General features: G+C 42.9%; 1 protein-coding gene across 4 annotated transcripts in view; it reads right to left on the bottom strand.

Annotated features, from left to right (window-relative positions):
- The window catches only part of SLC44A1 (solute carrier family 44 member 1), a 237,544-nt gene extending 223,473 nt beyond the window's left edge, over nucleotides 1-14,071 (bottom strand). For all 4 annotated transcript variants that reach the window (XM_086315774.1, XM_086315775.1, XM_086315773.1 and 1 more), the window contains exon 1: nucleotides 13,774-14,071. In XM_086315774.1, the coding sequence (XP_086171900.1) occupies nucleotides 13,774-13,809 (36 nt within the window). In that variant the 5' untranslated portion in view covers nucleotides 13,810-14,071. The remainder of the gene's footprint in view (nucleotides 1-13,773) is intronic.
- Between the last annotated feature and the right edge of the window lie 364 nt (nucleotides 14,072-14,435).

Raw genomic sequence — 14,435 nt, 5'->3', positions numbered from 1 at the left:
CTGGCATGCTGTAGTCCATGGGGTTGCAAAGAGTCGAACACAACTTGGGGACTGAACAACAACAATATATATATATAGATGTATATATATTCCTTATTATAATTGTATTTTTGAGAATCTGAGTTATGAGAAAAGGACACAATTGTAGTCACATTTAGTAAATTTACTGCCATGATAGACTTGTTCTTAGAGAATGTAGGAGGGCCCAGGAGGAAATGCACAGCAGTCAAGGTCCCCAGAGTCTGAAGTTTATAACCACCACTTACAGAGACCTGGAGGCAACTGTCACATTCTGACCTCTAGTTTAGGGTGCGCTGACTGAAAACCAACACCCCTCTCCCCCTCCCCCTCCAAACCCCCCCACCCCCGCCTTGCCACACACACACTTTAAAGCCAGAGTAAATAGTACGAACAATCTCTGAATTTTAGGGAAGAAAAACTGGTATCTAAGCTACATTTAATATACTATTTAAATATAGTTCTCAGTACAACAGATGGAAGAGAATGCAGTGCAGTAGGAAATGCACAGGCTTTCAACTACCCCAGCCTTTACACTCCTTCAGGGACCTCAGACAAGCCGCCTAAACTTTCTGAGCCTCGGTTTCTCTCTCCCTCTTTTTTTTTTAGAAGATTATAGTTGATTTATAACATTGTGTTAGTTTCAGGTATACAGAGAAGTGATTCAGAATATACATATATTCTTTTTCTGATTCTTTTCCATTATAAATTATTGCGAGATACTGAATATAGTTCCCTCTGCTATACAGGAGGTCATTAATCTATTTTATATATAGCAGTGTGTACACATTAATCCCAAACTCTTAATTTATCTCCCCTCCCTTTCTCCTTTGGTAACCATTAGTTTGTTTTCTATTTCTGTGCCTATTTCTGGTTTGTAAATAAGTTCATTTGTGTCATTTTTTTAGATTCCACATATAAGTAGTATCATATTTGTCATTCTCTGTTCTGACTTACTTCACCTAACATGATGATCTGTGTCCATCCATGTTGCTGCAAATGGAGCCTCAGTTTCCTAATCTGTAAAATAGGGCTAAAACTGACACTCATCTCCAATTTGCAAAAATACAGTGAAATTTATTATATGAGAGCAGACAACCAGGGACAGAAAGCAGGGAAAAACCAGAGGTCTACTCCATATTCCATGCCGTTGCTTTCCCCTTGGAGACCACCCATCCTTACAGTATCTCCTTTATGCACATGACTTAGAACATTTTCTGAAACCCAATTCGAGATATTCAGTTGCCTATGGGAAATTGCTACATGGAGGTATTGAAGTGAAGTCGCTCAGCTGTGTCCGACTCTTTGTGACCCCGTGGACAGTAGCCTACGAGGCTCTGCCGTCAATGGGATTTTCCAGGCAAAAATACTGGAGTGGGCTGCCATTTCCTTCTCCAGGGCATCTTCACAACCCAGGGATCGAACCCGGGTCTCCTGTATTGCAGACAGACACTTTACCGTCTGAGCCACCAGGGAAGCCCACATGGAGGTATTAGTATCATCTCAATCTCAGTTCACACAAAATTAAATTCATCTTCCCCTCCCCGTATTCTAGTCTCCATCTCAACTCCCTTGTCTAGCAATTATAATACCCTTCTTCCATTATACAGAGTTCTAAACTGGTTTTATCCCTCTCCTTTATCCCACATATCCAGGTTAAGTCAGGAAAATCTGTCCTATTTCAATTGTGTAATGTCTCTCTGTTCCCCATTTATACTGTTGTTTCAAGTTACTGAACAGCTTCCAGGGTGGCCTGTTTCCCCTTCTCTCACTTCAAGCACAGGCAAGGCTCAGATTATTCTTCCTTAAGTCACTCCGAAAAACCCTTCATGACTGCCGTTTCTCTCTCCTTCGAATAGTAGAGTCTTCCCTACATGTAACACTCTTTCTACCCTGACCAGCTCCCCTTTCCAAACTGACAGTTAAAGGCTGCTGTACCTTTGTTCAAGCCGTTCCTTTCACTGGAATGTCCTTTCTTGTCCCTGCTTTGTACTAATATCTGTCTATCCTCCCACTCTTTCTAAACCCATCCTTAAAGGACAAATCAAGGGTGATTTTCAGGAACCCCACTCTTCATCTAGTCCATTCTTTCCTGACTTCTCCAACCCCTGAACCCCTAATCACCTCCAATTTAACCTCTCCTTATCGCTGTTCATTGCGCCCTTAACACTCAACTCCTAGACACAATTTTAGTATTTTGAAAGTTTGGGTACCTTTACGAAAAGTCAAATACAGGATTGTTTTAGGGTAGTATTAATGGATAGAACACCTGAGAGACTTAGTTTAGTTTACATTTATATCTTAAGATATTTTCATACACTGTTCAGTTTGCTACAAGCCTGTAAGATAGCTTTTATTATTATTATTCCCATTTTATACCTGGGGAAAATGAGGCACAAAAATGTTAAAGAATTTGGCCCAAATAACTCATTTGGTGACAGAGCCGAGCTTTAAATCCATACAGTCTGGCTATACAGCCCATACTTCTGCCAGTACACAACAGTGTTTAATTCTCAGATTCCAGTAGCCCTTTAGAGCAGCAGTAGGGAAAGAACTTAGGGAAAGTATGGCAAAAGGCTACTTGTCCACTGAGAGACGATCATTTATTTGGGGATGGTGAAGTGAGATACATACAACAGACTAAATTCAACTGAATTTTATATTAAGAAAATTTTACATCAACAATATTATGTTGGGCTTTCCTGATGGCTCAGTGGTAAAGAATCTGCCTGCCAACGCAGGAGGCACAGGTTCGATCCCTGATCTGGGAAGATCCCACATGCCCTGGAGCAACTGAGCCCTGCGGGCCACAGCTACTGAGCCTGTGCTCTAGAGGAATCAAGCCACAACTACTGCAGCACACACAACCCAGAGCCTGCGCTTTGCAATAAGAGAAGCCACTGCAATGAGGAGCCTGCACACTGCAACTAGAGAGTTGCCCCCATTTGCCACAGTTGAAGAAAAGCAACAAAGACCAGCACAGCCAAAATAATAATAATAAAATAAAATTTTAAAATATGTATTATGTTAAAATTAAAATATAAACTTAAATATATTAAAATTTTAATATATTTTGTAATAATTTTATATTTTAATTTTAATAAAAAATTTAAAATTTTATTAATTTAATGAAATATATTAAATATATAATATTATATTTTAATTTAAAATAATTAAATTAAAATATATTTTTGCTATTATAAATAATGCCATATGTAAATATTCTGGCATCTAGCATTTACTATACTCTTGGATTACTAAATTAAAGGGTGTCAAATTTTTTATGGCCTTCAATACATGTCATCAAACAGTATCCCAAGAGAGTCAAACCAGTTATTCAGCAAATCAATAAAGTATACTTGAGTCAAAACCACATGAGCAATTAATATTATCCTGTTAAGTTTTACCAAAGGTACAGATGAACAGGGTGTCTATGTGCCCTTAATTTGACTTACGAGCAAAACTGAACATATTAACATATTAGTTTACTAATTCTCCTTCTGTAAACTAGCTATTCGTTGCAAAGATGCAATTTTTATACCATAAGAGCTCTTTGTATCATAGAGATACTCTAAATTATGATGTGAATCTTCAGTCTTACTATTGCTTTACCAAAAAACAAAAATACCCAAAATTAAACAGGAGGGGGGAAAAAAAAAGGACACTCTCTTTCTACTTTTCTATTCTAGTATATTCCACTCAGTATTGTGGCTCCTTAAGTCCATCAGTGCAGAAGGCAATGGCACCCCACTCCAATACTCTTGCCTGGAAAATCCCATGGATGGAGGAGCCTGGAAGGCTGCAGTCCATGGGGTTGCTAAGGGTCGGACACGACTGAGCGACTTAACTTTTACTTTTCACTTTCATGTATTGGAGAAGGATATATGGCAACCCACTCCAGTGTTATTGCCTGGAGAATCCCAGGGACGGGGGAGCCTGGTGGGCTGCAGTCCATGGGGTCACACAGAGTCGGATACGACTGAAGTGACTTGGTAGCATCAAGTCCATCAGATAGAGGTAGAAAGAAAGGGAAGGAAAAAGAAAACTTTAGGGGAAAGAAAGGGAAAAGAAAGAAAAGATGAGTACTAATCAGATAGAGATAAACACATACAGAAGTGAGAAGAGGTAGAAAAGCAAACAGACAGCTTGAACGGGAAAAGGTTATAGTAACACCAACGTCCTCTTAGTGCCCACTGGTTGTGGGAATACTGATTAGCTATCTAACCATTATTCCAACCTTAAATGCTCTTCTTTATCCAGCAGCTATGCTTGCCTCCTAACAGGAAAGAAGCAGTTGGGGTGGGAAAAAGAGAAAGATGGGGCTTAGGCAGTGGCTAGGTGGCACTAGTGGTGAAAAACACACCTGGCCAGGCAGGAGACATAAGAAACATGGGTTCAATCCCTGGGCGGGGAAGACCCCTGGAGGAGGGCACAGCAACCCACTCCAGTGTTCTCGCCTGGAGAATCCCATGGACAGAGGAGCCTGGCGGGCTCGAGTCTATAGGATCACAAAGTCGGGCAGGACTGAAGCAATTTAGCACGCACAGAGCAGTATTACTGAGGAAATAGGAAGATGACTGTGTGACTTTCGACTAGCAACTGTGAAGTTTTATAATGGAGCTATAAGCAAAATATTAGGAAACACTATTTTACAAGCAGAAGAAATCAGCAAAACTAGCAGCTATCAGTGGCTGCCTACCCAGTCACCATTCTCCCCGATCCTCCTAGCCTGGCTGGCGGTGTTCTAATTTTATTCTGGTGTTGCTTCACCCTCTACTTGACTCAGAGGGAAATCCTGGTTAGTCTAAACCAGTTACTGCACCCGTGCCTCCCCCTTGCTACAGATTGTTTAAAGATGAGTACACAGCCCTCCCTAACTCCTGTTGAAAGAAAAACCACTGGGAGTTGTCAGCTCAGCATACACGAGTCTTCCAAAAGAGTCACATCCATCTTGGGATCACAAGGGGAGCTAAATGAGGGAAATGTACCTTCCATAAATGACAAAAAGAGAGAGAACTCAGGTCCTTGTGGACATTATGTCATCAAGCCAAAGAACTAACCCAGCTAGAAGCCAGCCTACCTCTCAACTTGTAAGAGATGTTTCCCTTAATGTTTAGCTATCTAGATTTATGGTTTTTCATTTCTTAAAGCTGAATCATACTTAAGTGATTCATAATGAAAAATCTTACAAAATTGTGATTGTTATCATTACCATTATCATAATGCTACCAAAAAAAGGAAGGCACTTCAATACGTTCCCTGCTACTTGAATATCTCAAAGTAAACATGTATTTTCAATTTTTCTATCTTTTTGCTGTTTTCCTTATTTTACATTATAATGTATCCAGAAATCAAACACTTCCGTTAAACAATTTACAGCATATCTCACAACCTCAAAAATTAGGATAAAAATAGCTTTTAACAGTTTCCTTACTAAATAGATGTCTAAATATTTGGTTGTGGGATACTGTAGTAATATCATTTTCACACACACACCAAAAAATTCCAGCAATTTATCAGCCAAAAGTTTTAACGTAAATCTTACTGTACAGCTGATATGAAATCAGAAAGGAGTCCACAAAGGGGAAAAGACTAACATCCCCTAACTTCAGTTCAGTTCAGTCACTCAGTCGTGTTCAACTCTGCAACCCCCTGGACTGCAGCACGCCAGGCTTCCCTGTCCATCACCAACTCACCTTCTAACTCACATCTTTACAAATACACTTGCTTCACACATGAGATGTATACCTGCAACAGACAAGCTGCTTAAGACAGCTGCTAAGACTTCTGCTGAGAATCTTCTTCGGAAGTAGTTGTCCTTTTATGGAATTCCCTGATGTTCCAGTACTTAGGACTCGGTGCTTTCACTGCCGGGGTCTGGGTTCAATTCCTGGTTGGGGAACTAGGATCCCGCAAGCCATGTGGCAAGGTCAGAAAGAATTTGTCCTCTTAAAAATTTTTTATATTAAATTTTAAAACATCAGAGTTACTAAGGTTGGAGTTCATCCACATCCAACCATGGAAGGAAAGAAAATTTGTTCAAATCTCTTCAAATTTCAAAGTTCAAATTTCACAAGCACCTATCATGTACCAGGTACCAGCTAAGCATAGAGAATGTCAGCAATGAACAAAGCATACATGGTCCCTCTCCTCATCAGTTCAGTCTAGACCAGAGGTCAACAAACACTTTCCCCATAGAGCCACAGAATAAATATTTACACTTGCAGGCCACAAGGTCTCTGTCACAACTAACCACTCAACTCTGCCACTGTAACATAATAGCAGCTATAGACATTGTATAAATGAATGAGTGTGGCTGCATCAATAAAACCTTATTTGTGGATGATGAAATTCAGTGATATAATTTTTATGAAATAATTTCTCACGCAAAGATGGTTAACTTTTTTCACCCATCTGAATATATACAGATACCATTTTTAGCATTATTAGCTTGCAAGCCATACAAAGATTTGGCACATGGGCTGTAGTTTTGCAACTTCTGGACTAGATATTAACCATATAATTATGTATTGCTTTAAGTGTTCATAGGTAAAATATATAAGGCTATACGAACTTAATGAGGAGACATGGCCTAGTTTGAAGGATCAAGGAAGTCTTTTCCCAACAAGTGACTCTAAGGCTGAAACTTGAAGGATGAGTATCAGTCAGCCAAAGACTAGGGAGACAAGCAAAGAGCCTCCCGGACAAGTGAAAAGCATGTGCAAAGCCCTAAAAGAAAAACAAAGTCTACTGAAGAATCTGTGAGGCTGGATTACAAAGATTAAGGAGAAATATGGTATGAGTTGACAGCGATGCGGCAGAGAGGTAGAGACCAGCCCACAAAGCACAGCTGGCTAGTTTCAGTTGACTCTGGTCTCTGTCTTAAGAGTAATCAGAAACCATTAATGGGCTTCAGGTAGGTGGGGGACACAATCCCCACACAGCTTTGGAATTTTTAAAGCAATCATTGGACTGCAGTGTGGAGAAAAATTGGAAGGAAGCATGAATGAATACGAGGTGACCTAGAAGCAAAGTTCTGGCCAGAGATGACAGAAGCTTAGACTAGGGGACTTGCGATGGAATTCAGAAGGTAAAAGAAACAAGATATGGTGACTAGATATGGAATAATGAGAAGCAGGTTTCCTATATGTCTCAGGTTTCCAGTTTCCATACCATGACATTGGTGTCATTCAGTGAATCAAAGATGCTGAAAAAGATGTGTCTATCTGTGTCTACATACTTTGAGTTTAGTTTTGACACACTGACTTTGAGTTGCCTACAAGACATTCTAGTGGAAGTGGTAAGTAATAGGTGGATATACAGTTTTGAAGCCAGGATAAAGTTGGCTTCAGTTCAGTAATTTAGTTTGAGAATTGTCAGCAAATGGGTTGTAACTAAAACCATAGAAGGAGATGGAATTATCACAGAAAGGGTATGGAAGAGTGGTTTTCAACCTTGGCAAAACATGAAAATCATCAGGACAACTTTAAAACTTTTTGATGTCCAAGAAGTACCCCTGGATCAAGGAAATTAGAATCTCCGAAAGGAGAATCCAGGAATCATGTGGTGTTTTTTTTGTTTTTTGTTTTTTTTAAGCTTTTAGGTGTTTCCAATGTGGTATGAAGATTGCAAAGATAAGACTTAATGGTAACTACAGAAAGATTAAGGGACTAAGTGGGTTTCAGGAGTTCCCTCATGGTCCCTTTCACTTTTTACTTTCATGCATTGGAGAAGGAAATGGCAACCCACTCCAGGGTTCTTGCCTGGAGAATCACAGGGACGGGGGAGCCTAATGGGCTGCCGACTATGGGGTCGCACAGAGTCAGACACGACTGAAGCGACTTAGCAGCAGCAGCAGCAGCATGGTCCACTGGGTTAAGACTCTGCACTTCCACTGCAAGGGGTGTAGATTTGATTCCTGGTTTAAGATCAGGGATCTGGGAAACTATGATTCCACATGCCTCCTGGAGAGGCCAAAATTTAAAAAAAAAAAAAAGAGAGAGAAAGACAGAGTGACTAAGTAGGTTTCTAGTTTGAGTTACCTCATAATGTATCTTTCTGACCTCAGACCTCATATCTCTACATTCCAGTTTAGTTCAATAGAAAAGACAGTAGTTCTAGTTTATCTCTAATAGTCCTGAGAGTCCCAAAAATCTGAGTCAAAGTTATGAAACTGAAATAATTCTCCTTTCTACAGGAAGGGGTTGGGGAGGAAGGAGATAGCAAAATATTGACTTGGCCAGAAAGTTTGTTTGGGGTTTTCCATAACATTTACTAAGGACTTCTCTTGTGGCTCAGACGGTAAAGTGTCTGCCCGCAATGTGGGAGACCCAGGTTCAATCCCTGGATTGGGAAGATCCCCTGGAGAAGGAAATGGCAACCCACTCCAGTATTCTTGCCTGGAAAATCCCATGGATGGAGGAGCCTGGTAGGCTACAGTCTATGGGGTCGCAAAGAGTCAGACATGAAACCAATTACCAGTAGCAGCATATAATACAGAATCAGGTCATTTCCGTTCAGTCGCTCAGTCGTGTCCAACTCTTTGTGACCCCATGAATCGCAGCACGCCAGGCCTCCCTGTCCATCACCAACTCCCGGAGTTCACACAGACTCACGTCCATTGAGTCAGTGATGCCATCCAGCCATCTCATCCTCTGTCATCTCCTTCTCCTTCTGTCCCCAATCCCTCCCAGCATCAGTCTTTTCCAAAGAGTCAACTCTTCGCATGAGATGGTCATATATTTCTACAAATAACTATCCTCCAAGCCAACAACATTTCTAAATGATAGGATTAACACATCAAATAGTATTTGGTAGTATTTGTTAAGCCTGGGAACTTTCTAATTGGACTAGTTTTGCTTATTATATCATGTTGCTCCCTATCTAGTAACTGCAGCAAGTTCAAAATGGCATGACTTGAACTTGGACATTCCTTATTTCACAATGTTATTGAGTGGACCTTTTCTAAAGATAAAATGAACTGCAATTTAAGATATGGGAAGCATATATGTGAACACAGAAACAGAAGCACAGGACTCAGATTCAAGACAAGGGTAAAGTTTGGATTGATCCCTTAGTAGCTCTGAGACTTCAGCCAAGTCTCAACTAACATCCAAGTCTCAACTTCCTCAGCTGTAAATGGAAGTAAAGTCGACTTCAGAATTACTGGAGAAGTTGAAATGCGAAAAAGGCTGTGAAAAATAGCTATACAAAAAGTCTCATCGTTTTTACATTACTTTCCAGCCAATTTTAATATTAACATTGATTTATATATTTTAAGGAATGGATCTTCTACACATGGGCATCCCTGATGGCTCAGATGGTAAAGAATCCGCCTGCAATGCCAGAGACCTGGGTTTGATCCCTGGGTTGGGAAGATCCCCTGGAGGAGGGCATGGCAACCCAGCCAGTATTCTTGCCTGGAGAATCCTCATGGACAGAGGAGTTGGCAGGCTACAGCCCACAGGGTCGTAAAGAGTCTGACACGACTGAGCAACTAAGCACAGCACATGCTAACAGCGCAGTATTCAGAAAACAAAAATCGTCTTCAGGCTACGATCTTTTGTTTCAGTTAGAACAGGTATATTTTGTTGGGCACATTTTCACAGAATAACTTAGTCTCTGTTGGTCATTCCCACTACTCTTCAAATTTCATTTTTAACCCCTGACTTCAAATTCCACAAAGCAGGAGACTACAGTTACTATTAAAATTCTTTTAAAGAACAGTTAACATTCTTAAAAGTTAACCAGTGTTTGTGAACCACTTGATTGTTTCCCATTTTTCATTTCATCCCAAGACAAGATATAAGAGCTAGAAAAACACAATTAAATATGGAGCTCTCAATTTGACGACATGGGACAAGACCAGAGACAAGAACAACCTCTCCAACAGACAGATACTAGGGGCAGTTTGTTCAACGAGAAAGATTATCCTCCATCCCGCTCACGATTTCTAAGGTTAGAACCAAAGGACACAGAACTTCAGAGCACGTGCAAAATCTCCTGACTTCCAAAGCACTACTGTGAGAAATAATGATCTAGCCAATAACTACAAAGACTTTTGACAATTCGCTAAGTAATCTTTCAAAAGCTTCCTTCATTCAAACTGGTTTGTCAATGGGAAAGAACATTTCATAAATCTGAAGATTTACGACTGAACTTTGAAGTTTAACATTACAAGAATAGAAATTATGTCAGGTTATAACAGAACAAACGAATTATGGAGAGTTGGGAATAAATTTTAAGAGTCTTAGGGAGGATTAGTGCTGTAAAAAGAAACTCAAGACTATCTCACTTTTATGTTCCCTTCAAAGAGATTTTTAGGCAAAGGCTATCATGTACTGGCTTGTCTTGAGCAAGTACTAGTATTAGCAAGTAACTTGCAGTGGTCACTAATAAGAAAACAAAACATAATTAAGAGTTCTATAAACATTTCTAAGAGTTCTTAAGATTCTTAGACACATATCTGATACAGTACAAATAATTTTGCCAATAATTTCCTCCTTAAACAATGAAATACAAGTAGGTATAGAACGTGACACTTTATCTAAATCCAAAAACAGGATAATTATTTTGAAGACAAATTATGATATTGAGACACTGCCAAGAAAATGAAAATAATACCCAAACAGACTACAAGAGATGAAACAATTTGGAAGACAATAACTCTTTTATGAGAGCCTACAGTATAGCAAGAGACTATGAGGAAAAATAAATTATATATATTTCAAAAGTGAATCCCTACTACAAAGAGGAAACACACCATATTTACAATGATAAAACCTGCCAGGGCTTTAAAGTTGCTGACGATACGACTGAGAAAAGCTAAGCTGAACTGCAGATTACCACAAAGCGCGTTTGTTTTGATGTGCTGTGCAGGTTATCATTAGAGTTTGCAGACAAGCTCCTTTAAGACGTTTTAGCCACTGCTCCAACTAAAATATAAGCACTGAGCGGAGCACCAGTAGCAAAGAAAAAAACCTGCTCAATTTTGCAAACTGACAGTCCCATTGAAAGAATAGGATGGAATGTGGGAAAGGCAAGTGAATTTTAACTTAAACAGTTCAAATTTGAACTTAGAAGAGGATGGCTTGGAGACATTAGTCACCATCTCATGGAAGTGAAACAGCACATGGTTCAGGGCTGGATTCATATTAAATGTTACTTGCCAGCCAAATGTTCCCATCGGTGTATCTATATTCTGTTCACTGACTGTTCACATGAGCCACTATCATGTACAAGGTATAGTAAGGCACTGCAGTGAATACAAATATGCGGAAAACAAAAAGAGTTCCTATATTCAAGAAGTTTACAATCCAGTAGAAGGGATGAAAGAAACACTGTGCCTGAGAACACAATCCAGGCCTCTTAGAGAAGTTCATAGTGATATGGAGGCTCACATTTAGAGAAGATGTGCAGCTGCATCCCTATTTGGTTTCAACACAACACATACAGATACTATATTATCCCAACTGATGATGTTCCTGAAAGGAGCATTAAAATACAGCAGATTGATAACATTTCTCAAATAAAGAATGATATCAAAACCTCAAATAAGGGAGAAAAAAAAAATGATGACCTGCTTTTTGGCACAAAACCTGCTCCTCAATGCTCCACTGGACACTACAAGTCCCTAAAGCTGAACTTAAGGGCATGTGACAGCTGTTGATTGGTTATAGGAAACCACAGGGGCAAAAAAAAAAAAAAAAAAACACACCCCTCAGGGTGCATGACACGCGTCTTGTCTGTAGAACACGGCATGAAGCAAACAGTGGCTGCAAGAAGAGGAAAAAACAAGGAAAATATGTGGCAGCATTCTGAAAAGTAAGATGTGGAGCTAGTCAAATGCAAGACCTGTTAAGTAGAGTTTGGGTCCAGCATCCATCCCTCCCAAATTTAATTGATTATCAACACGGTACAAGCCATCCATAAACTATCCAATACTTTCCTGTCTCTAAGGCATTTCATGTCCAAAAGAGGATGCATAGTAAACCAATTCTTCAGAGAAAGGCAACAGCAAAGATACCATGTTTGTCAAAATAATATTTAGGTAAATATTAGACCAACAGCACCCAACTAGATCCTCTCTCTCCCCGAAAACCTCTAACCAGTTGAAAGGTATTGTGTGATTCCACACCTTCATCTGTTAATATGAAAACTACAGACCTCTCCCTCCTAACACCACTATTTATAGTTTTTCTTTGTTATTCTAACTGAACAGTAAGGTTTAACTAAGCCAATCAGCCTATGATCCTAATAGGAAAAGGGAAAAAAAAAAAAAAACACGAGTAAGCAAACACCCAAAAAAGAAATGGACAACTAGGATGGATACTTAATAAAACATAGATGTCCTCCATTCATCTGCAATTCCAGTCATTTTCAGACAGATCTCAGATTTTCAGAACAAGTATGCAGGTTATTTAAAACTGAGTTATATATAGTCATTTAGCAGTAGCAAAACACTTCTGGCATTATCACAGATGCTAGATCTCTGAAGGAATTTTTTTCCCCAAAACTAGCGTTTTTCTTCACCAAGAACCGACAAGCCTTTATTTCTAAAAACAAGAGCCCTTGTCTCCCCAGCAAAACAAACAAATCAAAGACCATAGTTAAATTCTACGCTAATGAAACTGTGAGATTACATCCCAGGCATTGTCAGAGCCTATTTTTCATACACCACCACCAGACAGTTTGATGCAGTATTCCTGATTGCTTTTTATCGTATTTGTAAATACACTCACTAATCCACTAAATTAGGTAATTTACAAACAGGTCCTCTCAGTTATTAGCGGACAGCAGTCAAGTCCTATTACATCTGATCCTTATACAGTTGTCTAAAACATTTCCATCCAGGTTAAGGGCTCCGATTGGCAAGAGAGAGAGGCAGGTTAGCGAAATTTGGATGGGGGCAGGGTAGGCGCTGGGAGAAATCTCTGCATCTCAGCCCTCAGCGACAACACTCAGCCAGTGTGCCCACAGAAAAACTAAATTCGGCACCTCTTCCTCCTGTTACACTGGCAACAAAGAGGGAGTTTCCGTAACGCTCCCGTCACCCTCCAGGTGCCCAATCTCCTTCCCAGCGCAGTCCCCGCGCTCCCGCAGGGGCCTCGGTGTGCGAAGAGGCCTGGGTGTCTGAGGTCAAGGCACAAAGGGGGGATGGGGTGGGTGGCGAGCCGCTGGAATCTGGGAAACCGGGTCGTAGGAGGGCTCCGGGATCCGCTTAAACGCTTGAACCCGGACCAGGGTCTGCTGGCAGGAGAAAAGGGACAGAATCTCCAATAGAGCAGAAACTGTAATAAGGTGGGAGATGGGGCGAACAGCCCAAGCTGGAGCTACTCCTCCAGGGAGCACAGAGGATAGTCTGTGGATGTGCAGCGGGCGGACTCCAAGGAGGTGGGAAGCCAGGAGGCAGGCCCGGAAGACGAAGGAAGAGGGGGTGCCACCTGGGGCAGAGAGCAGGCGTCCTTCTTGCCTCTACCTGCGGGCTGGCGGGACGCGCCGCTCAGGTGTGACTAGGAGGCGGCGGCCAAGTCTGCAAGGGGCGCCCCGGGGGCCGCGCTGAGGCGCCTGCCAGTCGGCTGCCCTGGGAGCCAGCGCGGGGGCAACGGCGGGACAGGGGGAGGTGCGGGTAGGGGACGTCTCTGGAGTGCATGGTGGGCTGAAGGGAAGCTTGCGGGTGGTGGAAGGCGGTTGGCGCCCGCCGCGCAGCGCGGGGGAGGCATCCGGGTGGGCGGCCGGGAGGCGGGAGCCCCTCACCTGCGCGGCTGAGGAGGCGGAGCTGCAGCAGCCCATGGCGGGGCCGGAGGAGCCCGGAGGCGGCGCCGGGCGCGCAGCTACGCCCCGGAGCCCCTCGGCATGCGAGCCGGCGGGCGCCCTGGGAGGGCGCGGCCTGGCCCCGCACGACTCGGCGGCGGCGGCGGCGGCGGCTCGGGCGGCGGCGGGTACTCAGGATGCGGCGCGGTTCGGGGAGGGCGCCGACCACATCCCCCGGCGGCGGCGGCAGCGGCGGCGGCTGTAGCTGCGCGGCTCCTACTCCGCTCCTGCTACTGCAGCTGCTCCCCAGCGGAAAGGGGCGGGCGGCGGCGGCGGCGGCGCCTCCCCCTGTCCCCCGCCTCCCGCCTCCCGCGCCCAGTCCCTCTCCCGCTCCCTCTCCCGGGCCGCCGCCTCCTCAGCGCCGCGCGCGTCTCCCATCAGACTCCCCGCCCCCAGTGCAGCGCCGCGCGGGCGGTCGGGCGGCTGCGGCCAAAACCAGGCCGGGCCCTTCGGCGCGCGTCGGAGCCTGCGCGGTACCGAGCCCATTTAGCTGTGGCACCGAGGCAGAGCGCTACCTCTGCGCGAGAGGGCGCCTGAGGCTGGGGCGCACGAAGGCTGGGCAGGCTCGCAGCCGAAATGGGGTCGGGTTGTTTCCGGACCCGGGA

Source organism: Bos grunniens, chromosome 8 (assembly GCF_055505025.1).
Source record: "Bos grunniens cultivar Pamir isolate PY7600 chromosome 8, Bosgru_T2T1.0, whole genome shotgun sequence".
Taxonomy (NCBI): Eukaryota; Metazoa; Chordata; class Mammalia; order Artiodactyla; family Bovidae; genus Bos; species Bos grunniens.
Note: the sequence above shows the minus strand (reverse complement) of the source record. Positions and strands in the feature narration are given on the sequence as shown.